The 27890-nt window shown below is 34.4% G+C and overlaps 1 protein-coding gene across 1 annotated transcript in view; it reads left to right on the top strand.

Annotated features, from left to right (window-relative positions):
• The window catches only part of Iars2 (isoleucyl-tRNA synthetase 2, mitochondrial), a 55788-nt gene that overhangs the window by 5126 nt on the left and 22772 nt on the right, over nucleotides 1-27890 (top strand). Inside the window, exons 3-12 of the mRNA XM_026388005.2 lie at nucleotides 8172-8331; nucleotides 9288-9436; nucleotides 9524-9573; nucleotides 9656-9765; nucleotides 9856-9946; nucleotides 10291-10406; nucleotides 13565-13734; nucleotides 14986-15076; nucleotides 16436-16587; nucleotides 19645-19805. Coding sequence (XP_026243790.2) covers nucleotides 8172-8331; nucleotides 9288-9436; nucleotides 9524-9573; nucleotides 9656-9765; nucleotides 9856-9946; nucleotides 10291-10406; nucleotides 13565-13734; nucleotides 14986-15076; nucleotides 16436-16587; nucleotides 19645-19805 — 1250 coding nt within the window. The remainder of the gene's footprint in view (nucleotides 1-8171; nucleotides 8332-9287; nucleotides 9437-9523; nucleotides 9574-9655; nucleotides 9766-9855; nucleotides 9947-10290; nucleotides 10407-13564; nucleotides 13735-14985; nucleotides 15077-16435; nucleotides 16588-19644; nucleotides 19806-27890) is intronic.

Genomic DNA, 27890 nt, shown 5'->3' with positions numbered 1-27890 from the left:
ATACTTATAATGGCTGTTTTACAGTCTTTTTCTGTTATGGCTGACATTTGATTGCTCTTATAGGTAATTTCTGTTGCCTGCTGTTTTTTCCCAGTGTATGGATCATACTTTTGTATTTATTTGTGTAGTATAATTTTTTTTTTTTGGTACTGGGGATTGAACTCTGAGACACTTGACCACCGAGCCACATCTCAGCCCTATTTTGTATTTTATTTAGAGACAGGGTCTCACTGAGTTGCTTAAAGCCTTGCCATTGCTGAGGTTGGCTTTGAACTCGCCATCTTCCTGCCTCAGCCTCTTGAGCTGCTGGGATTAAGGCGTATGCCACTGCACCTGGCTATAATTTTTTTTTTAAATTGGGCATTTTATATTATGTAGTAAATCTGAATAATGGTCTCTACCACTTTCAGAAACTTGTAATTATTAATTGCTTGTTTATATGTTTACTGACTTGCTAGATTATTTTCATGAAGTCTATTCCTTCCCGTCTCCACTCTTCCACAGTGTTGAAACTCTGATGTTAATTCTTATGGAGGTGAAGGTTTGAGTATGTCCACAGTCTCCAGGAATGACAGTAATTTTGGCAGAGCTCCTATCCTTGTTCCCTGACAATACTACCTAGGGGTACATAAATTGTTTTGTAGACTAATCAAATTTGGGGTCCTCTAAAGGATTAGTTTCTGGGGTGTTTATTGCTTGTGCTGATCCTAGTAGGGTCCTTCCTAGCAGCTTCTTTGTTTGGTTCTCTCTTGCAGACTGTCTGGCCTGTAGCTTAGCTGGTATCATCTTGAACATCTTCTCCCAATTGCCTTTCCTTATAGCCTCTGCTGTTCCTTAGAAGTCTCTTGAGGCTTGAACTGCTCCATGCTCTCTCTGTTCATAGGAAGAGGTTAGGGACTATTTGTTTTACTCCTTGCTTCTTTTTCACCCAGGCAGAATCTCTCAGCCAGGGCTCTTGAGCTGGGAAGGGTGCAACCATACACTTCTAAAGGACACCCCATTAGAGAAGATGAATATGCATGTGAGCAGTCGCATGAAGTCTCTTTGAGCTGCCTCTCCTGGTGTGGAACTACCATCTCATGAGCTGGGCAAAGGTGGTTGAAGCCCCAGGATTCCCAGCAGACCCACACCCATAGTAGAGCTTCCATTTCACAAAGGGTGGTGAGTGAAGGAGGGGAACCCCTACTTCCTGAAACAGGATGAGACACATTCATGTCTTCTCTTTCCTGGGAAAGTCATTCCTGTGACTGGGAGTAGTGGGAATAGGGAGTCTTGTGTTGTTGGCCACAGTGGTAGGGAGTGGAGTCTGCACCTCAATTACCTGGGAAGAGGAAGAGGAATGGTCAAATGGCAAATACCGTAGAACTCACCTTTCTTCCCAATTTTTGTAGATTTTTCTTGGTAGATGTTTCTACATTTGCTTTATGCCTTTAAGACTATTTCCAGAGACTTTGAATGTTTTAAAAATAATTTTCACTTCGGGAGCTTTGGCACACACCTATAAGCCCAGTGATTCAGGAAGCTGAGACAAGAGAATTGTAAGTTTGAGGCCAACCTCAGCAACTTAGCAAGACCCTGTCTCAAACCCAAAATGAAAAGGGCTGGGGATGTAGTTCAGTGGTAAAGCACCCCTTGGTTCAATCCCCAGTACTCTCCCACCCCAGGTTTTTTTTGTGTTTTTTTTGTTTTTAATTTTTAACCACCATGTTTTCTTTTTTCTTTGGTACTGGAATTGAACCCTGGGTACTTAAACACTGAGCCACATCCCCAGCCCTTTTTAATATTTTATTTAGAGACAGGGTCTCACTAAGTTGCCTAGGACTTCATTAAATTGCTGAGGCTGGCTTTGAACTTGCAATTCTTCTGCCTCAGCCTCCCCAGCTGCTGAGATTACAGGCGTGCGCCATTATACCCAGCTTTAATTTTTAGTAGTTTAGTTATGCTGCTTCTTGGCTTAAATTTCCTCAGATTCATCTTATTTGGAGTTTGTTCAGTTTTTTCAATTTATGGGGGTTATATCTGCCAAACTGAGTCATTTATAGCCATTATTTACCTCTATTTTCTCATCTCTATCTGAAAAAGTCTCCTTTCAGAACAATAGTGGCCAGAATGTTAGATGTTTTGTTATAGAACTACAAATTCCTCATGTTCCGTTTTGTTTTTGTTTTTTTTTCAGTCTGTTCTTCCTTTACTATTTAGACTGGGGACTGGCTGGTTGCTGTTAGATATTAAAGTTCAGTAGTTCTTTCTTTTGTCCCCTCCATTCTGCAGTTGGTCCTATCCTCTGAGCTTTTTTATTCCTATATTGTAATTTTCATTTAAAAATTTTTATTTGATTTTTCTTTATATGTTCTGCTTCTTTGCTGAGGCTTTCTGTTTCTTTGCTCAGGATTTCTACTTTTCCAAAATTTCCAAGCATGTTAAAAATTCCTTATGAAACATTTTCATCATGACTGCTTTAAAGTCTTTGTCAGGTGGTCTAGTTATTTTTTGTCATCTCATTGTTGGTTATCTATTGTTGTCTCTTTCATTTTGTTTCAGATCTTCCTGGTTTTTGGTATTATGAGTGATACTTTTAAAAAAATTGACACCTTTACATTTTGGATCTTCTGAGATTTTGAAGCATATTTAAATGATCTATTTAGTTAACATTGCCTTGGCAGAAGAAAATCACCCTCTGGCTCCTGCTAGGTGGGAGTAGAAACCCAGATTCTCCATTCAACCTCTCTTGACTCTGAAGAAGGGAATTCCTCATTACTGTTGCAAAGAATGGTGGTTCTGCCTTTTCCTAGGCCTTCACTGACACCCTGCTGGTTACGAGATGTTAGTTTGCCTTGTTTGTGATCACTGGGTAGTTATTAAGGTCCCTACTGCACTAATCCTCCGGATACCACACACAGTGGAAACAGGGAGGAATGCCTGGTTACTGCCAGGGGAGAGCCAGAGTTCAGGCTTCCCACATGGTACCTACTAACTAGATGGATGAGGTTTCATTACCACCCAGTGAAGATGAGATTCCCCACTATCTACCTATGAGGCTTTCTTAGTATACTCCAGCCAAGGAGAAGAGGTTAGGGTAGCTTGGGATGAATTGGTGAAGTAGGTGTCTGGGCACCTCACTCTGCATTTTCCTCAAAGAGGTGGAGGTGAGGAGGTAGTTGGCTAGAGTAGAGAATCTACTGCTTTAATGTTCTCTCCCTTGCTAGGTTGCCCCTTTCCTCTTTCTTTACTTAGGAGAGCAGGCTTTTGTTGTAGCTTTTTTTGGTCTGTACCTGTTGATTTTTCCAGGTTGCTAACTTCTGTTGGTCTAAGTCTTGGATATATAAAACAAAAAGAAAACTCAAGGAACTTAGCATTGTATTCTTGGTCCCAGTGTCACTAAACAGTCTGTCTTCTTTGCTTTCAGAGTGTCCCTTCATTTGCTTTATGTATAATGTCCAGGATTTAAAAATTGTATTAAATTGGAGGAATAGGGGTAAGTACTTCTACTCCATCTTAATAGAAGTGAAAGGTCTATTTTGAAACTTTTTAAAAGTTCATTTTTTTTTCTTTTGGAGATGGGATTAGAAAATACAGGAAAATTGAAAGAAGAAAATTAAAATTACCTTAATCCTACTACCCAGATACAAATACTGTTAACATTTTAAGGTCTTTCCTTAGTGTTTATAATATTGGTTAAAAGAAGCAGAGCTGGGTAGTGTTGCATACCTGTATTGCACTTGGAAGGCTGAGGTGGGAGAATTGCTTGAGCCCAGGAGTTTAAAACCAGCCTATGCAACTTAGCATAGTAGGATGCCATCTCAAAATAAAAAATAAAACAAAACAAAAACAAGGAAATTACTGGATAATTAGTGTGCATTGCTTTTCAGTAGATTTTAACACATTCTATACTATGCCTGACATGACAGACTGGTCCTATTATACTTACCTAATACTGAATATTATTGCTAATTTGAGAGATCAAATGTAATATCTAAATTTGCCTTTTTTATTTTTATATGCTTAATTTTCATGTTGATTTATTATTATTAATGTTAACTCAAATACAGTTGTGTTTTTTTGCGTTGATGTCATGTGGTAATGATCTAAACAGATATCTGTTCCAAACAACAAATTAACTTTTTCAATACTATTTATCCCTTTGCCATGGTTCTGTGATCCTTTTTAAATCATATATACTAGATACGTTTTGGGGCTGTCTTCTGATCTTCAGAAAATCCAAATATTTTTGTGATGCTTTGACCAATTGAAATTTTAGAAATTTTATTAGAAGAGGTAAGTGTGTAAACTAAAAAAGAAGAGGCGAGTGTGCTTTTTGTACAAGTAATACTAACCATCCTGTTTTAATCTTTTATTATTATAGTAGCTCATATTAGATGGCCTTAATGGGGTTTGCTTAAATAAATCTTGGTAATGAAGTTTATATAATTGAAAAAGAAATGAGGTAGGTCTATAAGTACTGATAAGAAAGTTGTCCAGATACTATTAAAATTAGAGTAGAAAAACAATTTATAAAACCATATTATATCAGAATCTAATTTTATTAAAAATTGAAAGCTTAATATTTATTGTTTTTGTAACACTTGCATATTTTGAACAAGGACCTTGTACTACTCTTGTTGTCAGAAACAACAAAGATTAATACAAACATTTTAAAATGAACTTAGTAGGCAAAAAGTGAATCTTGAAATAAATGAATTTGATGTAGAAAATGAATGTGAAGAGTCAAAGAAATTTAGCGAAAGATGAGGAATGACTTGCTCTACCAGATAAGGATTATATTGTAGTAATTAAAGCAATTTGATTCTGGTGCCAATAGGCTGCTCTGGACTGGTCTTGTCCATTCCCATGTTCTCTTGTTATTTACCACAAAGAAACTTCAATTGGTGTTTGCTTTAAGATTATTCCTATTTTAAATTATTTAAGGTTTACTTCACTTATCCATCCCTCTCCAGGAAATCTCTGCTACATTGCTACATTTGTTTTAAAATAATTAGTATAGGCTATTGTTTTAAATGTATCTAGCAAGACTGTTTTATAACAAGAATACAAAATAAAGCTCTTTTACTCTAAACTCTTTGGTTGCAAAGAATAGAAAGGGCAACTTTAACTGGATTAAGTAAAACAGGGAATTTACTGGGTGTTTTACCTGTAAAATCTGGAGATATTTTTAGCTCTCTGCATGCCTAGACCCGGGGACTCAAATACTATTATGGATTGTTTTCTCTCCATCTTTCACTTTTTGGTAGGCTTTTCCACTTTTAATGACTTCTCTCCCCTGCCCAACCTCCCACACATTTTCCAGTAGTTCTATGCTTAATAATTTCATCTTCTCTTTTCCAGCAATATCTTACAAAAGTCCTGGAATCAAATTTCATTGGCCTGATTTGGGTCACAGGTCTATTCCTGAATCAGTCATTGCAGACTTGGGGATAGAATGTGTTGATGGCTGTAATGGATCATGTGTTCACTCTTGGGGCTGGAATATAGGGGAGTCTACTCCACTAGGATTGAGGGTAGAGGAGTAATTACCTAAAAATCTGAGGCCACCATACAAAACCATCTCTTACATGTCTACTTAAAACCATGGGCACTTTGGAAGCAGGGGAAGGTCAGTTCCTGCTCTTTCTTGAACAAACCAAGGAAGTCTTGCTTGCTTTCCTCTGTGTGGAATGTATTTCCATATACTTATAGGGGTCACTTTCTTTGTTCCTTCAGGTCCTGTTTAAATGAGATTTCGTTAGGCTTTCCTGATGTCCCTCTTAAATTGTACCATCCCTATCAAAAACCATGGGCACTTTGGAAGCAGGGGAAGGTCAGTTCCTGCTCTTTCTTGAACAAACCAAGGAAGTCTTGCTTGCTTTCCTCTGTGTGGAATGTATTTCCATATACTTATAGGGGTCACTTCCTTTGTTCCTTCAGGTCCTGTTTAAATGAGATTTCGTTAGGCTTTCCTGATGTCCCTCTTAAATTGTACCATCCCAACCCCAATGTAATTTTCTAATCCTTTAACTTGTTTTTATTTTATCTATCTATCTATCTAATTATTTTTTGTGGTGCTGGGGATTGAACCCGGGGCCTTGTGCATGTGAGGCAAGCACTCTACCAACTGAGCTATATCCCCAGCCTTTTATTTATTTATTTTTAATAGTGAATCGGTATATTGGTTTATTTCTGTTTTTTTTTTTTTCTTTAAGGGGAGAAATCCTATCTTTCCTTTTGAGTGCCATATCCTAGTTTCCTAAAATAGGTTGTGGCACACAGTAGCTATCAAATGTTTGTCTGTCAAGCAGAGGAATACATGAATATTGTGATGGGAAAATCAAAGAGCCAAAAGTGAAAAATGACTATGGAGCAATTTTTTTGGAGGAGGACGGTAGCATTCAATGCTGAGAAGTTTGATACCCAAACGGGCCTGGTGTATGCTAGGTATATGCTCCACCTCTGAGCTATACCTCCAGCCCTTTTTATTTTAATACAAGTTGCCCGTGCTGACCTTGAATTTGCTATCCTCTTTCCTCATCCTCTGGAGTAGCTGGGGTTATAGAAGTGGACATGCTGGGTTCTACTGTTTTTTTTGTTTTTTTTTTTTAGTATTTATTTTTTAGTTTTCTGCGGACACAACATCTTTGTTTGTATGTGGTGCTGAGGATCGAACTCGGGCCGCACGCATGCCAGGCAAGCGCTCTACCGCTTGAGCCACATCCCCAACCCCTCTACTGTTCTTTTTACTAGAGGTTTTTCACATCATTACCTATTACTATTACATTTTTAAAATCCTTGTAGCTAGGCATGGTGGCGTACGCCTGTAATCCCAGCAGTTCAGGAGGCTGAGGCAGGAGGATTGCAAGTTCAAAGCCTGCCTCAGCAATTTAGTGAGGCTCTCAGAAATTTAGTGAGACCCTGTCTCTAAATTAAAAATAAAAAGGGCTGGGAGTGTGGCTCAGTGGTTAAGCACTCTGGGTTCAATCCTTGATTACCGCTCCCCCTCCCCCAAATAATTTCTTATAAAGTCCTAATTATTAGTTCAGGTGATTGATTTCATTCTCTTTATATACTTCAAAGCAGTACTATTCAGTAGAAATAGAACATAAACTACAAGTATGAGCCACATAGGTATGTTTAAATTTTCTAATAACTACAAAAAAGTCAAACAAATTCAATTAATTTTAATGCTATATTTAACTCAACATATCTCAAATATTTAAACATATAATCAGTGTAAAAAATTTTAGACTATATTTTGGGGGTACTAAATGTTTGAAATCTAGGATATATATTTATACCTATCTTAATTTGGACTATCACCCAGATTCTGGACTATGAGGTTAGTGGTCAAAGTATTACTTCCTGTCAGGAAAGAAAATTGAGCTGTACCAAATCTATCTTTTGCTTTCAATACTCCTTTCTGCAATGGTAACACATTGTTTTTCAAGGCTCTGCTGCCCTCTACTACAGGAAGTGAACTAAGATGTTGGGTGTGGTGTCCATGCACACCTGTAATCTCCACTCTAGGCACTGAGGCAGAAGATTTTAAAGTTCCAGGACAGCCTCAGCAACTTAGCAAGACCCTGTCTCAAAATAGAAAGGGCTGAGAATGTAGCTCAGTGTTAGAGTGCTTGAGTAGCATGCACAAAGCCCTGGGTTCAATCCCCGATAGGAAAAAGAAAGAAAGGGAAAGGAGAGAGGGAAGAAGGGCAGTAATATGGGTTGCTTTTATTCTGAATTGCAACTTAAAAAGTGAATTAGTAATTTTAGGCATAATGTTTTTCACTTATAAATCTCTCTCTCTCTCTCTCTCTCTCAGTGGAGATATGGCATTTTAAAATTTTAAATATCTGTTATTTCTGTGTAGCACTTAAATTAGATTTGATAGGTTATTTTATATAAATCCTTTTAAAAATGGGCTTTTGTAGTGTTTTTTGTTTGCATTTCTGGTGTTGAGGATTGAACCCAGGGGTGCTTTTTCTTTTTTCTTACGAGAAGACAGTTCTTACTAAGTTGCCTAGGCTGGCCTCACATTTGCTGTCCTCTCACCTTATCCTCCTGAATCATTGGGATTACAGGTGTGCAGCACTGCACCTGGCTGTAGTGTTTTAAAATGATATTAATAAAAGACTGTAAATTATGTTTTCCATACAAATGGTGATTACTGTTATTCATCTTTGCAGATTTTAAAAGACATAGCCAATAGATACCATATGATGAGAGGTTCCAAAATACATTTTGTGCCTGGCTGGGATTGTCACGGGTTGCCCATTGAAATAAAAGTGTTATCAGAACTTGGTGGGAAAGCTCAGAATCTTTCAGCCATGGAAATTAGAGAAAAAGGTAAATAATCTCAATTTCTGCTTTAAAATAATTAAAATGATATTTATAAACACTGAGGCACTTTGAAAACCTCAGTGCTTTACCAAGAGAACTTTCATTTTGTTTTGGTTATAATGAGATTTGTGGGGAACTATATTCTGTGTCACAAAAACCTCAGATTTTGTTTGATTGATTTTTGTGAAACTTTCTCTGTAGAGATTGAAGAAAAGATTTTGTGATCTTGCCCAAACTGCATTATTCAGCTGTTTAGTGATCATGTCTTATTAAATTAATGTTTTGGTCAATTTTTTTAAAAACTTTCCTGGGTAGGGCTTGTGACCTGTTTCAGGTCCTAAGACAGAAGTAGATTTTAAAATACATATATTTTGAATTATTCTTCTATTTGACCCTTTCCTTTGGCCAGAGAGGAATCTTTTCTTGTATACTGTTGTTTATTTGGATATGATTATGAAGATTATTTTACTACTCTGTGAAGCATGTTATTGTTTACTTAGATTTGATATACTGTTTATATGTGTGTGTGTATATAATGAAATAAAATTATTCCCTTTTTTTATTTTTTTAATACCTTTATTTTATTTATTTATTTTTATGTGGTGCTAAGGATTGAACTCAGCACCTCAAATGTGCTGAGCGCTCTACCGCTGAGCCACAACCCTAGCCCCTCCCTTTTTCTTAAATTAAGAAATAATGAATACTTTTACCGTTTTCTAGAGGTCACTATATGTAGTCTGGAAAATACAGGAAACAGTAATAAAATTTTAATTTTTGGAACTCCAGTTAATTTTAGAACTTGTATCTTTGAGCTTCTTCAAATAATTTTCCTGTAAGAATTTTTTTTTTATTCTAAACTATATAACATCTGCATTTAGAGAGCCACATGCTTAAGAATTATAATTCACTGGTTTTTCAAAAGCTTTTTCTTGTCCTTTTTTTTTTTTTTTTTTTCCTTTTAGCTAGGTCATTTGCGAAAGCAGCCATTGAGAAACAGAAATCAGCATTTATTCGTTGGGGAATAATGGCAGATTGGGATAATTGCTACTATACATTTGATAAAAACTATGAGGCCAAACAGTTGAGAATTTTTTACCAAATGTATGATAAGGTAATGAAGTATTTTTTTTTCTTTCAGTGTATTAAAAATATATATTACAGAATTTCAGCATTAGTATAATATCTTTGTCTTTTGTAGGGTTTGGTTTATCGCTCTTACAAACCTGTGTTTTGGTCTCCCTCATCAAGGTATACATGTGTTCTTTCATAATTAAAGGGGATGAATTTGTGAAGCTTCCAAATATTCATGTTTAACTTTTTTAAATCTTAGGACTGCTTTGGCTGAAGCAGAACTTGAATATAATCCTGAGCACGTCAGTCGTTCAATATATGTAAAATTCCCTCTCTTGAAACCACCTCCTAAATTGGCATCTCTTATAAGTAAGATTTCTTCATTGATTTAATTTATATAGAATTATAAGTTATGAAATAATAATATTTGCTAACATATTTACAACTTTATTGTCGCAGGTGATTCATCTCCTGTTAGTTTTTTAGTCTGGACCACCCAGCCTTGGACAATTCCAGCCAATCAGGCTATTTGCTATATGCCAGAGTCAAAGTGGGTATATTGCAGTTTTTGTTATCCACAAGTAGGATTCATTCTGTCATTAAAATTATGTTAAATTTATTTTATCCTCATTGTCCTCTTAAAATCTAGTGAATTATAATTCATTTATTATGTTCATATAGATTTTGTGAAGCTTTAGGAGATTCCTTTTAAGACCATATTTCCAGCTTTTTTTGGAAAACAAAACATTTATAAAGTATGAAGTATCTTGAAAATAATGGTTTTTAATCTTGAAATCCATTATTCTAAACTGATATTAGAAATTAAAATGTTATCAGTGCTGGGTTTTTTTTTCCTTCATTATTAGTAATTTTTTTTCTAAAATTCTCTGTTAGGTATGCTGTTGTGAAATGTTCCACTTCTGGAGACCTCTACATACTGGCTGCAGATAAAGTATCATCTGTTGCTTCTACTTTGGAAACAACATTTGAGGTTATTTCAACATTTTCAGGTGAAAATTTATAGATATTCTGACCATCACACTAATCAAAATATTGGGTTGATTTGAGCTCAGTACTTTTTTGGACATTCCTCATCATGCATTGAAATAAATGTGACTTCTGCATTTTTAGAAGATAGTTTATACTGATTATGTGTTAGATATTAGTACCCATTATTCTCTGAATTTTCCTAGCTAAATAATAAAGTCTATATTCATCAGTTCAGATGTAAGCTGATTAGAAGAATAAGCACCTTAACAAAATTAAAGGGCTTTATAACAAAGGCAGGAAGGGAGCTACAGAATGTGTAAGACCATTCAATTCTTTTTGGTGCAAAGATAAGTCAGAGGACCCTGAATGTTCTTTACTCCATACCTTTTCTCAATCTTTTTAAAGTATAGACAATATTATAGACTTCACTGACAAGGTAGATATTACCACAGATGATGAAAAATTACAAGATTTTTGAAAGTATTAAGGTCAAATGTAGAGATCATTTGTCTAGTTTGCAAAAGTATTTCAAATTTTTACTTTGCAGAGATTTTTTGGGTTGCCATTTGAGTTACTACATGGCATAGTATTATATATCCATCTTGTTCCTGACAAAATAAGTATTAAAATAGTAGGCATGTTGAACAGCTTAAATAGAATAATTTGTGTTGGATAATTTCTTTCCAAGAAAATATGAACTATTCTTAATAATTACTTTGAGGTTTTTATTTGGAGGGGGGTGTTTGTGGGATAATATTAAGTAGTGCATACAACAGTGTAGGCATAAACTTCATTAAATTTGCTTTTCCCAAGCCTCTGATTATCATAGTAAAAGTACCTAAATAGGATAGCATAAGGTCATCGGCTGGTCTTATGAAACTAACTTATAGAAAGGAATCAAAGTGATGACTAGAACAGATTCCTCTAGAAATTAGTGTTAACAGTTTCTTTAGTATCATTATGGATTATTTGGAAGAAATGCATCCTGAAGTATTAAAGTTTGCAAATGATTTTTCTGGGAATAAAATACCAAGCCAGCCAAGTTGAACTGGAAGGAGAGCTTATGATTTTTTCCCCCCAGAAAGAGTGTTTTATTGTCATTAATTTTAAGGGAATAAACCTTTTAGTACAATAATAGGTACTGTTTTACTCAAAATGAAGTTTAAACAACAGATTATTAAAAGATTTTATTGTTCTTTTAGTGGTGTCAATGGATTACATAGTTTTGGCTACTATATGGTAGGAAAAAAACATCATGAAAGGTGGAGAAATTTCTCTATAGGGATAGATTTTTTTTTTAAAGTTATTATTGCCGGGCACATTGGTGCATGCCTGTAATCCTAGTGACTTGGGAGGCTAAGGCAAGAGGATTATAATTTGTAACCCAGCCTCAGCATATAGACAAGAACCCAACTCATAAAAAGGGAAGGAGTGTGCTTGGTCATAAAACATCCCTGGGCTTAATTCCCAATTAAAAAAAAAAAAAGTAAGGGGGCTGGGGATGTGGCTCAAGCGGTAGCGCGCTTCCCTGGCATGCGTGCGGCCCGGGTTTGATCCTCAGCACCACATTACAAACAAAGATGTTGTGTCCTCAGGAAAAAAGAAAAAAAAAAAAAACTAAAAAAAAAAATTTAAAAAAAAAAGTATATTTAGTTGGAAATGAAGAATTACTTGTGGGAAAGATCTGGGAAGTAAGGGTCATTGAAGTTTCATTAACTTTGAAAGAGTAGACTTTGAAATGAACAGACTTATTCAGTAGAACTAAGTTATCAATCCTTTTGGTAAATCTGTTATTTTTAGAACATATAAAAGAGATTAGATTATGGAACTTAGACAGTAAAGGTATAGAAAATTAATAGATGATGAGTATGGGCTTTTTGTTCTTTTTTGTGGTGCTGGGATTGAACTCAGGGCCTCATGCATGCTATGCAAGCCCTCTACCACTGAGCTACGTTTCCATCCCTATGATATATTATTAAGGGAAGCTAGACTTATATAGAACATCAAAGTTGTAGTTAGACTTACCTTGAAATTTGGGTCTAATCATTTAGAAATCATGTGATCTCAGACATATCGTGTATGTTTTCTGAAATTATTTTCTCATTTGAAAATTGAGCATAGTATTACCTATTTTGTAGTAGTATTGTGAAGAAGTTGCTTACTGGGTGCCCAGTGACTATCATGTATTATTTATAATCTTTTACCTTTTTAGAGCAACATTAGGAAAGCAACAGCAATGGTTTTCCACAGAGACAGTGTCAGAACAGGTCATCTATCTGTTGATCTAGAATTTCTTTTTCTTACAAAATTTACATAATTTTATATAACTTTGAGAAATTTCCTTGGACTCTTTTGAGTACCTGTTATAATAGGTAACAATAGATAAAATTGCTAAAATATTTGAATATTTATTGTGTGGTAGGTGTTATACTAAGTGCATCAAACATTTAAAATGTATTAATAACGCTGTCCTCACAACAACCTGCTGAGGTAGGAACCATAATCATCTGTATTTGATAGAATCCTAAAGGTCATAAAGTAGTAAAAGGGAAGCCAGCCAGGGTTTGAGCCCAGCCAGTCTCATCCTAGATTTTGCACTTTAACTTGATGTGTTGTTGCTAAACTTACAGAGATAGAATTTCATATAAAACCATTCTTTTTTTTTCCAGATAAAATATTATAGGTTTATTTAAAACTTAATTCTCACCTTGAGTATGCAAAATACAAACTCTACAAAATGTTCATTTTTTTTTCTTTGCAGTTTAGAAGTATACAAAATAGAGGTCTGCTTAAGTATATATTACATATTTATTAAGGCAGGGAACTATATAGAAAAAAACACATTTGTACTGCTTAAGGCATATTTGGGAATAAACCATGGTACGAATTATTGCACATCTGAAACAACAGTGCATAATAGACTGCATAAAAATGTAAAAGAAATACATGAAGCATATTTACTTGACTTAGGTACTTGTAGATCAGAAGACAAAAAAATAACTTTTTCTTGTCAAAGTATACAGTTTTTGACAACTTTGGCTTCCTCATTTGGTACCCTTAGAACCAAAACTCACCAAACACCATCACAAGAAATGCATTTTCTGTACCTGAATTTCTTCCTTTTCTTCTAATATCATAATATAAAACCATTCTTAATAGTGGTTTTCTTTCCCCACAGGTGCAGATTTGAAAAATGGTACTTGTAGTCATCCTTTAATTCCTGATAAAGTCTCTCCTCTTTTACCTGCAACTCATGTGACCATGGCAAAAGTAACAGGATTGGTTCACACAGCCCCAGCTCATGGTATGGAAGATTATAGTGTCGCCTCTCAGCACAACCTGCCAATGGTACTCTTCTCTCTTTTCTTTTTCTTATTATTCTTATAGAATCAAAGTGGTAAATCCTAACATCTTTATTTCTTGATAATAATAATTTTGGTCAACATAATTAGGTTGTGAAATGCCTAGGTTTATGTAGTATCCTAAAGTTTCAGTAATTCAGAATTAACATGAAATCAAAATAAAATTAGAACTGAAGAATATATACTATGTGGGGACACTTTGAATATGCACAGACCTCATTATGTTGTGCTTTACTTTATTGCACTTCACAGATATTGCATTTTTTTTGGTACCAGGGTTTGAACCCAGGGGCACTCAACCACTAAGCCACATTCCCCAACCCTATTTTGTATTTTATTTAGAGACAGAGTCTCATTGAGTTGCTTAGCGTCAGTTGCTGAGGTTGGCTTTGAACTCAACGATCCTCCTGCCCCAGCCTCCAGAGCTGCTGGTATTACAGGCATGCACCACTGTGCCCGGCTAGATATTTCATATTTTACAAATTGAAAGTTTCTGGCAACTCTGTGTCAAGCAAATATATTGGCATTATTTTCTCAATAGCTCAGATGGTTATTAGCATTTTTTAGTGTAAAGTATTTTTAATTAAGGTATGTACATTGCATTTTTAGACATAATGCAGTTGTACTCTTAATATCCTGCCATAAAATAAACATAACTTTTCTGTGCACTGAGAAACCAAATATTTTATGTGACTGGTTTTATAGTTGATCCTGCTTTATTGTGGTGGTCTGGAACCCAGCCCACAGTACTTTTTTTCAGGTATTAAGTCACAGATAAATTACTCCCAGTTCCTAGAAAATGGCAAGTAGATTTTACTTAGTAATTGTAAAGGACAGTTTGGGTTTGTTTTTTTTTAACTTAAAAATCTTCTCTAAATGTATTTTATGTACTTCTATTACTGAGCAGATTTTTCCACTTAGTTAAAAGCCAAGTCTCAAAGCGAACAACTATGTACACTGCCATTCAACTCTAAATAATAGAGACCAGTTAAGATGTTTTAGTATATTTTGTTACTTTTTGTTATTATACTTTAGGTATATGCTTTAATAATATATTTTGCCTTTGGTGATTTAAATATATAAAATTCACAAATTTCTATTGATTGAATAAGTGTACCCAAATTTTCAATGTAGAGAAAGAATAGTCTGTATTGAGATGTTTTATGTGTATTGTTTTGCCAGAGATTGTCATAAGATAAAATGTCTTGATACTTTAATTGTTCAAATGGATTTGCAGGATTGTTTGGTGGACGAAGGTGGGATTTTCACAGCCGAAGCAGGTCCTGAACTTCACAAGAAAGCTGTCCTTGAAGAGGGAACTGATGTGGGTAAGTACTGTACCTGTTGATAACATAGTGGCATATTTTCTGAAAAGCAGCCAGCAGTAACCTTTGCTTGCTTTCTGCCAAAACAAAATAATTTTATTTTGTTTAACCATATAGTTTAAAATGAGTTCAGGGCTTTTTCATCTTTTGCTTCAGAGCTGCTCTACTTTTTAAGCAAATTCAGACAATTGGGAGTGATGTTATTTTAGGGCTACAAAGGTAATGATCATCTGTGTGACTTTTGTGGAGGATAATATCAAGCTTGGGGCTAGATGTTGGCTATAAATCAGACATTTCCCGCTCCTTTTGTAACTCTTGCAAATAACTGAGCTGGTTATTTGGTTTAGATTTTAGAATCGTAGGACTCCACCAGTCTGGAATTCTCTTTCTGCCTTCACGGAATCAGAGACCATTGCTGTGAAAGCTTTCAATGTACACATTAACACAAGGGTGAATTAGACCTTGCATATTACTTTTCTTGGGCTGTAATAACAAATTGTCATAAATTTGGTGGCTTAAAACAACTAATTATTCTCTAAATTCTGGAGAGTAGATGTCCAAAATCAAGATTTTGATAGGACTATATTTCTCCTGAAAGTTCTATGAAAGAATCCTTACTTGCCTCTTCCTAGCTTCTGCTGGCCCCTGGAGTCCTTGGCATGCCTTAATCTATGGTCACATCACTGCACTCTCCACTTCTGTTGTCACATGGCCACTTTCAGCTGTTGTGTGTCTCTCTGTGTATCTTCTCCTCTTAAAGACACCAGTCATTGGATTTAGGGCCCAGTCTAATCCATTGTGCCCTCATCTTAATTTAGTTACATCTATAAAGATTGAATTGCAAGTAAGGTCACATGCATAGAAATGAGGATAGACAGAGCTTAACCCATCAGACATGCTTTCTTCTGGATTACCTAGAGAACATTTTAAAATTTATAGTATGATAGATAGACAGGCTCTGAGTTTTAAATTTAGAATTCTTAAGTATATCTGTTCATCTTTCCTTTGAAGTGAAGAGTTGTGGGAATAGCATAATTTAGAGCCTGATTAAGGTTTTACAGCCCCTGCTATTCTTTGCCAGGAGATATACAGATTATGTCTTTGATCCCTGGGAAATAGTATCTATTGGACTAGACTTAATACTTTTTCTTAATTTTTTTTGTATTTGTAGATGGACAGAATGCCTTTATTTTATCTTTATATAGAGCTAAGGGTTGAACCCAGTGTCTCACACATGCTAGACAAGCACTGTCACTGAGCTACAGCCCCAGCCCCAGACTTAATACTTTTCATTAGTTTAGAACACTATTAGGATTTTCATAGTACTTCTTCATTATGTCTAATCTCTTTTTTTTGTCCTAGTCATAAAGCTGCTTAAAACTTCAAAGAATTTGTTGAAAGAGGAAAAACTGATACACAGCTATCCCTATGACTGGAGGACTAAGAAACCAGTGGTTATTCGTGCCAGCAAACAGTGGTTTATAAATATCACAGATCTAAAGACTACAGCCAAGGTATAAAATGCATTCTACTATAAGGGGTTGGGTTTATCTTTCTCACCATGTCATGCATATAAGGGTGAGGAGGTAGGGTTTTGGAGTAGATGGTATTGTTGCTTTTGTAATTTGTTTCCCTAGCATTGTAGAGTTAGGAAGGTCTGAAAAGACCTTGGGTTTTATTCTTTCATTATGCATATGTGGGAAAAAAGCTTGAAGAGGTTCAATGATTTGCTGATTCACTTTTCCTGCCCCATATAGTGAAAGTAGCATAGAATTAGGACAGAACTGAGTTTAACACATTTTTAACCCCCTAGAAATTCAGTTCTGTACCCTCTTCATTGACATCAAGGTGAGAATCCCACATTATAGAGTAAGTGAGCAAAAGTTTCCAGAACAGTGTTTGACATATAATAGGCATTCAATAAAATTCTTTGTAAACACTTTGTTTCCTTAAGATTGAACTAGCAAATCCATTGAAGGAGTTGTAGCTTTGAATTAACAAATATTTTATAACTAGTATTCTAGTTATTTAATATGTGTTTGAGCTCTTTCATTTAACATACATATGTATCTGTGTGTATACTGGTGTATGTGTTGTGTATTTGTGTGTATATGTGAGCATATGTGTGTATTTTTCACAAAAAATTTGATTCTATTGAATGAAAGAACACAAATTATATATTTGTTAACTAGACTGAATATACAGATATTTTGCTGTATAGTTTACAAATAAGCTACTACTGGAATTAGCTGGTTCATTTGTTGGGTTGACAGTTTGGGGTCCTTATTTCTTCATTCCTTTCTGAAGCCTATCTTCCTTACTTTTAAAACATTAACATTTGTAACTTCCAGCTCTAAATAACTTTTTGGTTGAGGAACATCTAAATCTGATATAAGATGTTTAAGCCCAGTTTATTTATTTATTTTTTTTGGTAGTACTGCACTAGGGATTGAATCCAGAGTCAAGGTACCACTGAGCTACATCCCTATACCTTTTATTTTTTTAAATTTTGAGACAGGGTCTTGCTAAATTCCTGAGACTGGCCTTTAACTTGAGATTTTCCTACCTCAGCCTCCTAGGTTGCTGTGATTACCCAGCCCCCAATTTTTTTAATATATTTTTTAAATTGTAGATGGACACAGTATCTTTATTTATTTTTATGTGGTGCTGAGGATCAAACCCAGTGCCTTACCCATGAAAGGCAAGTGCTCTACCACTGAGCCACAGCCACAGCGCCCAAAACTTTTTTTTACAGACTATTTTCAGTAGCTTTTTGTAGAAGTTGCAAAAGTAGAGTCATCTGTTGCCACATTTCCATCATCCAGCTTCAACAATAATCAATTTTTGGCCAGTTTTTTTCCCTCTTACCCCACCTACCTTTTCCCCAAAACCACTGGATTATTTTGAGGCAAATACCAGGCATCCTTTTTTTCAGGCAATATTTCACCATGTATGTCTGAAAGATAAACATTCTTTAAAGCATAATTCTAAGCTGAGTGCTCTGGTGCATGCTTGTAATTCTAGCAACTTGGGAGGCTGAGGCAGGAGAATCCCAAGTTCAAGGCCAGCTTCAGCAACTTAGTAAGGTCCTGCACAATTTAGTGAGAATCCACTTCAAAAGAAAAAAAGGGGGATGGTGCTGGGGAGTTAAGTACCCTTGGTTTCAATTTCCAGTACCAAAAAAACCCCCCATAAATCCAATGATATTATACCACCTTCAGAAAGTCCTTAACAAAATCCAGTAACCCAGTCAGTATTCACATTTCTTGGCTTTCAAAACCAAGTATTAGTCAAATTGAATTACAGAAGTGGTGTTACTCCAAAAGGTTTTTGGGGTAAGAGACTTCAGTTTAGAAAAGAAGCTATTTAAACCTGCTTAGCAAATGCTTTATTTTGGGGGTACTGGGGATTGAATTCAGTGGCACCTGATCACCAGGCACATCCCCAGTAAATACCCCAAGGGTATTTTCTATTTTATTTAGAGACAGGGTTTCTTGCTGGGGGTATAGCTCAGCTGGTAGAGTGCTTGCCTCTCATGCACAAGACCCTGAGTTCAAAACACTTGTACCACAAAAAAAAAAAAAAAGAGAGAGAGAGAGAGGGTCTCACTGAGTTGCTTGGTGCCTAGCTTTTGTTGAGGCTGGCTTTGAACTCACAATCCTCCTGCTTCAGCCTCCCTAGACACTGGGATTCCAGGAATATGCCACTGTGCCTGGTGCAAAAAAGCTTTTTTTAAATGAAGAGTTTAAGTTAGCATATTTTGACTTTTTTTTAGGGATTAATAACAACCATTTGTGCTGTTCAATTGATCTTTTGGTAATTGACAAATACAATCAAATGCAGGTAGTTGACAACTTTTTGAGGAAATAAAGAAAGGGGGAGTTTTCAAAGGATGGTAAATAAGTAGGAAGTAACTGATATTTTGGGGAAAGTGTTTTCAGCATTGTAAACCTTGCTGTGTAAAATCAAGCTATATTGTAATCCTTGTTTGTCAACCTAGGACAGTAGCTTATTTTTAAAGTGCTTACAAAAATGATTAAACTCAAGTTTGCATTGATCTAACTATAGTTTATGAAGTATATGTAATACTTGTACTAAACCTTTTATTACCAGTTTTCTTTGTTTTTGAAGTGCAGTCTCCCTACATTGCCCAGGCTGGTATCAAACTCGTGTGTTCATGATCCTCCCACCTCAGCCTCCAGTCATTATTCATTCATAGTTCTTTTTGTGCCTCTGTTAATAGGTGTGTCTTTTTCATGCCCAGGCTTGTTACCAGTTTTGATCTAGAGTTGGTGTAAATTGGAAATTGGTATAAAGTCTCTTGTTACATCCTTCAAAGATTAAGTCTGCTCTTGATAATAATTAATAAGACTTTGGTGACTCTGTTTTTGTTTTGTCTCATTTGCTCTGAAATCTCTAGTTTTTTGTTGTGTTTGGTTTGGGGAGTGTCGAGGGGATGTGAATGACAGCCAACATCCAAAACGAACCACTGCATAAGGAAAAATAATGACAGTTGTAGAAAAATTTATTCTGCTCTCTCTCATTAGTCTTGATTTATGAATCAATTGCAGGAATTGTTAAAGACAGTGAAGTTTATTCCAGGAGCAACACTGAATGCCATGGTTGACATGATGGACAGGCGTCCGTATTGGTGTATATCCAGGCAAAGAGTTTGGGGAGTTCCAATTCCTGTATTTCATCATAAAACAAAAGATGAATACTTGATCAACAGGTAGAACTTTTTATGATAATTTTTTGTTGTTTTAAAGTGAATTGTGTTCTTTTCAGTAATGGAAAAAAATAGTGTAAACTATTGAGATTCTCATATATTTTTCATTTATTTATTTTTCAGGCACTGGGTATTGAACCCAGAGGTGCTTAACCACTGAGCTACATCCCCAGCTCTTTTTATTTTTATTTTTATTTTTTTGAGACAGGGTCTTGCCAAGTTGCTTAAGGCCTTAGTAAGTTGCTGAAGATGACCTTGAACTTGCAGTCCTCCTGTCTCAGCCTCTAGCGTAGCTGGGATAACAGACATGAGCCACCACGCCCAGCTTCTTATATATTTTAAACAAGATATTATAAAATAGCAATATTTTGGGTAAATGAAATATAAATTTCCAAAGGATTCATATTTCAACATATAAAACAAAAACTAGATTTGTTCCAGTATTGATAATTAGAAAGAAAGCTCTGTTTTATTCTATGAGAATTTATTGTGCTAGTTTAAAGTGTTGGGGATCCAAAGATCCCCACTGTTTAGGTGGGGAGCCTAAAATGTAATTTTACTTTAGGAATTACTTTACCAGTGAACTACATCCCCAGCACTTTTTATTTTTATTTTGAGGCACAATCTTGGTAAGTTGCTGAGTTTGGCCTCAAACTTGTGATCCTCCTGCCTCAGCCTCCCAAACTGCTGGGATTACAGGTGTGTGCCACCTTACCTGGCCTCCCTGTTAGCAGATGTGGGACAGGGAATATTTATCATTCCTTTGGGGAATACATTCTAGGTTTTCATTTTCTTTGAGTAATGTTTTAATATGGCTAAATTATGTTATAGCCTAAGTAAAGAGTTTGAATACATTTGTAAGTGTTTATACATTTAATCAATTGAGAACCCAGTGAAGAATTTGAGGGAATAGAGGCCAAGAAATAAAAGAGGAGTGTTGAGACTGTAGACGTAGATTTGAATGTCCCTACCTTGTCTCTCAAATTTTTGTGAAAAGGTTATACTTTTCATTGTCAATATTATCATTATTTCTTTAACAGTACTTCCATGATTGCATATATTTGAAGTGGTATTTTTTTTTCAGTGTTAAAGGCTTTTTTTTTTTTTAAGTCATCTGTAGGCACATATTGAATGCTTTTTTTTTTGTTTGTGTATTTGTTATCTTTTGGTGCTGGAGATTGGTTGTTGATTGATTGTTGATTGTTGACTAAGTAGGTGAAATGTGAACTTCGTCAGAAAAACACAAACAAGTTTTTTTTTTATCATTTACATTTTTATTTGTTAATACATTTACATGGTTGTGTTAAAGATCTCTGTATCTGCCATTGTGTTGCTTCCATGGTATTAGTTGATTTCTAATTTTGAAGTAGAAGAGACATACAGAATATTGGCCTACAGAAGTGACAGACAAACTTAGTCATACTGTCTGTCAATTCATAGGTCATTTTCCTGTACACCATTTCTTAATGATGACTCAGATCCTCTTCCATTTTGACATTACACTTGAACTTAAGACAGTTGACATTCATTCTTAGTTATTTTGTCAGTTTTATAGAAGAGAAAGATTATCATTTTTCCTCCTTAAGTGAAGGAGAATCAAGTAATCACAGTGTTGTATTCTTATGCCTTTGTATTGTAGCAAGTTGGTGACCATCAAAAGTAACAGCATCTCCACTGGAAATTCATACACAGTCCACATGGAGTTGCTGTTACACTTGATAATCCCACTCAGTGGATCCAAAGGTTCCTTCTGTTGTTTTTTTTCCTTCTGTGGTGCTGAGGTGCAGCAGGGCTTGGCACATGCCAAGCAAAAACTCTACTGCAGAATTGCACCCCCATCCCTCCTCTGACTTTCTTGATGAAAATGTATATATTATCTGTAAGTGTATTTTTTTCCCAAAATAAATTTTTAAATTTATGTTCTAAATGAGTTTAGATACTGATTTGGTTTGAAACTGATGTTTGATTCTGATTTGAATTAATGGTTTTATTAGCATTTTATATTCATTTGTATTTTATCAAGAAATGATTTCAGTTCTGACCTTAATGTCATTGGTCATTTTCTGCATCTGCAATATAATATCATTATGACTTAGATTAAAATCAGTTTCTAGTTAATAAAAACAATAATTTTTAGTATAAAAAATTAGAAACATTGGCTCCGTAGGCAGGAAAAAAGTTGACTGATTTTTTTTCAGTATTTCACATGATTGTTATCAACTTAATACTATAAATACCATGATTGTAATCAATTTACTGCTATTAATAGCATAGCTAACTTATGCATTTAGGAAACTGAACTTAAGCATTTAGGACGTTGACTTCTGGAAATTGTGAGAAATTTATAGAAACTGACAAGGAATTTCCAATTTAATTTGATTTTATCTGTCTTAATTTCAGATTTACAATAATAATGACACTTTGGTAGAATTTTTTGTTAATTAACTAAAATTTTCTCCAAAATTATTTCCTGTTACCTTTAAAACCTAATTGTAGGATTAGATTAAGTAAAGAATGCTTCCCTCCCAAATTTTATTGTGTTCTCAAATTAAATTTAGTAAACAAATATGAAGCAGTCTCTTACCTTATTCTTATTCCAGTAATTTGCAGAAGAAAAGTTCTCTTATAGCCCTTAATATTTTTGCTTATAAAAACAAAACAGAAAAACAGTGAAATGACAGCCAGTTTCTTCGTTACCTAGCCTTAAGACTGCTTAATTTCCAATAACATGCTAAATGAGCCTTCAGCTCAGTTGATAGTGAAGTTCAGAATGATTGGTTGGTGTTATAGTTGCTCATACTGCCTAGTGGGTTTTCACTGATTGAAATCTAGGAAGGGACACGTAATGCATGTGTTTAGATAAGGCCTTTGAGTAAAGTACAGAGTTTTATGGTGGACTTATTGCTTTATGAAATACAGCATTAAAGTAGAAACATATAGATTATATAGTGAGTGATAAGTGGTTTCACCCACTTTTATCAACAGTAATTTATACTGACCTTTAAGCTACATATTAACTGCGTGCTTGTGTTAAGTATAGGGTATTATTAACAAAATTAAGGCTAGAATTTTTAAATTTCCAAGAGCAAATTTAGACTTTTTCCCTTGAAGAATATATAACATCATAGGGAAATTCTTAGAAAACTGTTTTCAAAAATTTTAAAGCATGATCTCAGTTTCATTGTAAAAATAACCCTACTTCTGAGCTGGAATTGTAGTTCTGTGATAGTGCACTAGCCTAGCATGCATGAGGCCCTGATTTCAATCCCCAGCACCACAAAAAGAATAAGAACTTCTACTTCTCTGAGTATTTATCATAGGGAAATAAGAGGACTAATGTCTCTTGGTCTTTTGTACAAAGAAATATATGTACAATATATTTGTTTGTAAAGAAATATAGTATTATAAAAGAAGATTTAATCCAGTTCAGTTTTGGAAGAATGATTCTGCAGCCATAATGATTGTCTGGGTCCTTGGGAATGAAAATCAAATAAACAACCCAGCCACCATTTGGCAGTTCCAGACTTTTACCACAGCTCTATGGATACCCTATGAGCCCTTATTTTATATTAATTTGTATTTTTTTCCATGCTATCCATTATAGCTACCTCAAGTTTTTAGGTTATATGTCTGTGTTTATTTTTATTGCAAATTTTGTTTTTAAAATGCTTATCACAGCTTTTTAGAATCAGTCTACTGGAGTACAAGCCAAGAAAGTTAGTTTCCTCTTTGTATTCTTTGCACATGAATTTTGATTCATTTGGATTGTTATTTGTTATTATTATTAAAATCTGCATATTATAATTTTTTTCAGTTTTTATTATTTTTAGATAAAAAATCACATATATTTATTGATGGCATAAAATTTTCAAACATATGTTCTGAAATGGCTAAATTGAGCTGATTAATATGGTTTCTTTATTCTCTCATTCTAGAATTGTTTTTTTTTTTTTTTCTTTTTCTTTTAAATGTAAGTAATTGTCTAAAATCTCAAAATAGAACTGAACTGGGACTGGGGTTGTATTTCAGTGGTAGAGTACTTGCCAGGCATATGTAAGGCCCTGGGTTCAATCCTCCATCCCCACATAAATATAAATAAATAAATGAATAAAATAAAGCTATAAAAAAATAGAACTAAGAGGCTGTGGCTCAGTGGTAGAGCACTTGCCTAGCATATGTGAGGCATGGGGTTCAATTCTCAACACTGCATATAAATAAATAAATAAAATAAAGGTCCACTGACAACTAAAAAAATATTTTTAAAAAAACTGAATTTGCAGAGCATAATGCTTTGTAAAGCATACTTAGTAAATTTAATTTAGTACATGATTTATTTATTTATTTATTTATTTATTTATTGTATTGGGGATTGAACCCAGGGGCACTTTACCATTGAACCACATCCCCAGCCATTTTAATTCCATTTTGAGTCAGGATCTCCATAAGTTACTTAGGGCCTTGCTAAATTGCTGAGGCTGGTTTCAAACTTAGGATCCTTCTGCCTCAGCCTCCGAAGTTGCTGAAATTACAAGTATGCGCCATCATACCCAGCCAATACGTGATATTTTTCTATTTCATAATATAAAGTAAGGAGGTGAGTCTTGCTCTAAATGTTAGTGAGGCTTCCTCTATCAATGAGACAGAACTTATTATCCTTCTCAAAAATGTTTCATATTTCTTTTAGATATATTGAAAGCAATTTTCTTTTGTTTAGGTTTATATGCATATGTAATAAAATAAAATTTGGGCTATTTTTTGTATGTAGTTTTATTTACAGTAGTTTTTTGAAATCGTATTTTAAAAGTTACTGCAGGATTAACATTGTATGATTAAATCACTTCTAAGAAAAACTAAAATAAAAACAAAAACCAAGCAATTTCTTTCTCACTTTATGGGTTTCAAGAAGTATTTTTAATTCGTAAATAAAAGATTTGTAAAATGCAAGATTAAAGATTGGGGGTTCCGCATAGTGCTTGAGCTATAATTGTGCATGAGTGAGGCCCTGGGTTTGATCCCCAGAAGTGTAAAGGAAATAAAAAAAAAAAGCAAGATTATATTTCTTTGCATGTTAAAACATTGTGTTACTTTGTGTTACTTATCTGAGTGAATTTTAGTGAGACTAGAGGTAAATGACTAGTTAGGATTTTTTCAGTTGCTTTAGTAACATGTCAGGAGCAAAAATTGGAATCTTCCTTTCTTTGGTACTTTGATAAACTCAGTAAGATACTTGAGTATGGTTGAATAATACTTAAAAATTTTAAAACTTTATGAAATACTTAACATTTAAGGATATGAAAAAAGATTCATTAAAGTTGTTTTGGCATTCTAAAATAGATGTGAAGGTATTATCAATAATGGTAAGGTATTTATGCTTCTTTAGATATGAGGACTTTTTCTCCTCTTAGAGTAAAATTTTTCACATACCCTTCTTGTCACAACTTCTCTCAGTGTTCATAGAAACTGAAACTCAGGAAAAATAATAACTTTATTCCTGTCATCCATTAAGTCACAGGTAGTCCTGAGGCCTTTGGACTCATTTCTTACTCTGTCAACACACTTATCTCCTGAGAATCCCTTGTTCCCTGACTTCATTTCTGTTCACGGTCTTTATTATACATGGGTAATAAGAGCCTTTTTGCCATTGCTTAGCGAATCCAAAGAGAAATAGTGTGAGTTCAGTGACAGTGGTGACTGTAATAGATGAGTTAGAGACTCAGAATAAAGAAGTAAAAGTAGCCCTGAACCATGATTTGGGATACATACTTTTAAGGTCTAGTTTTGTTACTTGTTTAATCTCATTACTTACAAAATCCCAAATACAAAATGGGCAGCTGTACTGTAAATCCAATTAGTGCTTATAAAAGACTTTGAAAAATATAGCATGTACTAGACACACAAATGCTTTTGATTAATGATAATGTCAATCCTGTATCTCTACTTGCTAAGTTTACATGAAATCTGAATGCATTACTTTTAATTTTATATTTTGTGTTTATTTTCAATATAAAACAATTTTGCTGTTTTCTGAAATTACCAATCTTGTAACATTTATATAAAGGATAAAGGGACACCAATGTATTTATTTTTATGGTATTGGGGATTGAACCCAGGGCCTCACACTTGCTAGGCATGTGCTCTACTACTAAGTTATATCCTCAGCCTTTATTTTATTTTGAGACAGGGTCTCATTATATTGCCAGGATGTCCTCTAACTTGTGATCCTTCTGCCTCAGCCTGGTAATACCCATTTTTAGAATCATTAATTTTTGATGAAAATTTCTTTTTTTCTATTCCATTCTGCAGTTGAACCTACAGCCTCACCCATGCTAGGCAAGTACTCTATCACTGAGTTATATCCCAAACCTGAAAATTATATAATTTGTTTGAACAGTGCATCTGCTGGAATTATGTGTGTGTATAAATGTACTTTGCTAGTATCTTTATCTTTTCTCTTTTTAGGGTTTTGTCCTCTCGGGTGTTAGATTTTCTCAGATTTTTATATCATAATATTATTCATATTTTCTTAACTGACAAAGTATTCTTTGCAAACTATAAATAGTAATATATAACTGAATATTATTATCATATAACTAGGTTATTAGTACATAAAGTGCATAAAGTTTTTATGGTCTCATAGAATAAACGTTTATCTTTACTGTTGGAAGTCCATATAAAATGAGTGTAGCAATCTTAGAAACATGGAATTGTGCCCATTACATTCTTATTATCCATAACATTATAATTTCAATGTATCCTTCTAGAAAAATGCCAACTTAGTGACATTTTATAAGATTATTTAAGTTTTAACTTGTAGACATATTTAAGTTATATTGCCCATTCAGTTTTTTGCTTCCTGCAATAATTTTTGTAAACATTTCATTGGTGTGTGAATTAGCAGACCAACAAAAGTTAGATGATTTGTTCTACATAGTCATAATTAGTAAGACGCAGATGGAGATTTAGAACTTAATACTTTTTCCTGTTCACTATTTCCATTTTCATTAAGTCCTTTGGACCTATATTAAATTCTTAGTTACTGGGCTGGGTTGTGGATCAGTGGTAGAGTGCTTGTCTGGCAAGTATAAGGCCCCGAGTTTGATTCTTAGAACTGCAGGAAAAAAAAAAAACTATACACGCACGCACACACATACACACACACACACATATATATATAAAATGTTAATATAGTTGTGTGTTCTGGTATTTGATTAATATAAAATGAACCATCTAAATTTATCTGGTTTAAAATAATTATTTTAAGAAATAGCTAATGCTTATGTACATATAAAAATGAGTGAGGCATTCTTTGTTCTACGTTTTTTATATCCACCTAATTAATATTCATAATGAGGTTGGGGATATAAGTCAGTGGTAGAGCACATACTTGCCTGAGGCCCTGGGTTTGATCCCTTGCACCACAAAAAAGTTAAAAATAGAAAATTTAATATTCTTAATAAGTCTCTAAATGATGCTCTTTTTATTGCATTTTACAAATGAGGAAACCAAGGTTCATAATACTTAGTACCTTGCCCGGGGTTACATGTCTAGTAAGTGGGATAGAGCCAGAAATTAAACCCAAACTGTCTGACTTGAAGGTCCATGCTCTTGCCCATTGTATGTACCCTGACTAAAAGGAAAGCAACTAGAGGAAGCTATATAATATTAACAAAGATGTAATACAAATATTATATTAAAAGTATGTAATTGCTGTGAGTACCTTTAGTATAAATTTTTTTCCTGGCTCTAATCTTCAAATAATTTATAACTATATATCTTCACACAGTTATTCATTTGATATACAGTTATTGGCATTCTTCCATGTGATGGGCACTGTTTTGAAGTTTACATGTATGGTCTCATTTATTGCAGTTATTCTGAGGGACATATGTAGGCTCACTAAAATGTAAGTTCCATTAGGGCAGGGATCTCATCTGTTTTGTTAAGTGCAGTATCTCTAGTTCTAGAACACTGCTGAAGAAATTGGAGATGCTCAGTAGATTAAAAAAAATGAATTGGATTATTCTTCTTAACAGAGAGGAGAGCTGAATGTTAGAAGAGTTTTAGTTTTTGTACATGGTCGTGTCCATA

The sequence above is a fragment of the Urocitellus parryii genome, chromosome 9 (assembly GCF_045843805.1).
Source record: "Urocitellus parryii isolate mUroPar1 chromosome 9, mUroPar1.hap1, whole genome shotgun sequence".
Taxonomy (NCBI): Eukaryota; Metazoa; Chordata; class Mammalia; order Rodentia; family Sciuridae; genus Urocitellus; species Urocitellus parryii.
This window is presented reverse-complemented; position numbering and strand designations above follow the sequence as displayed.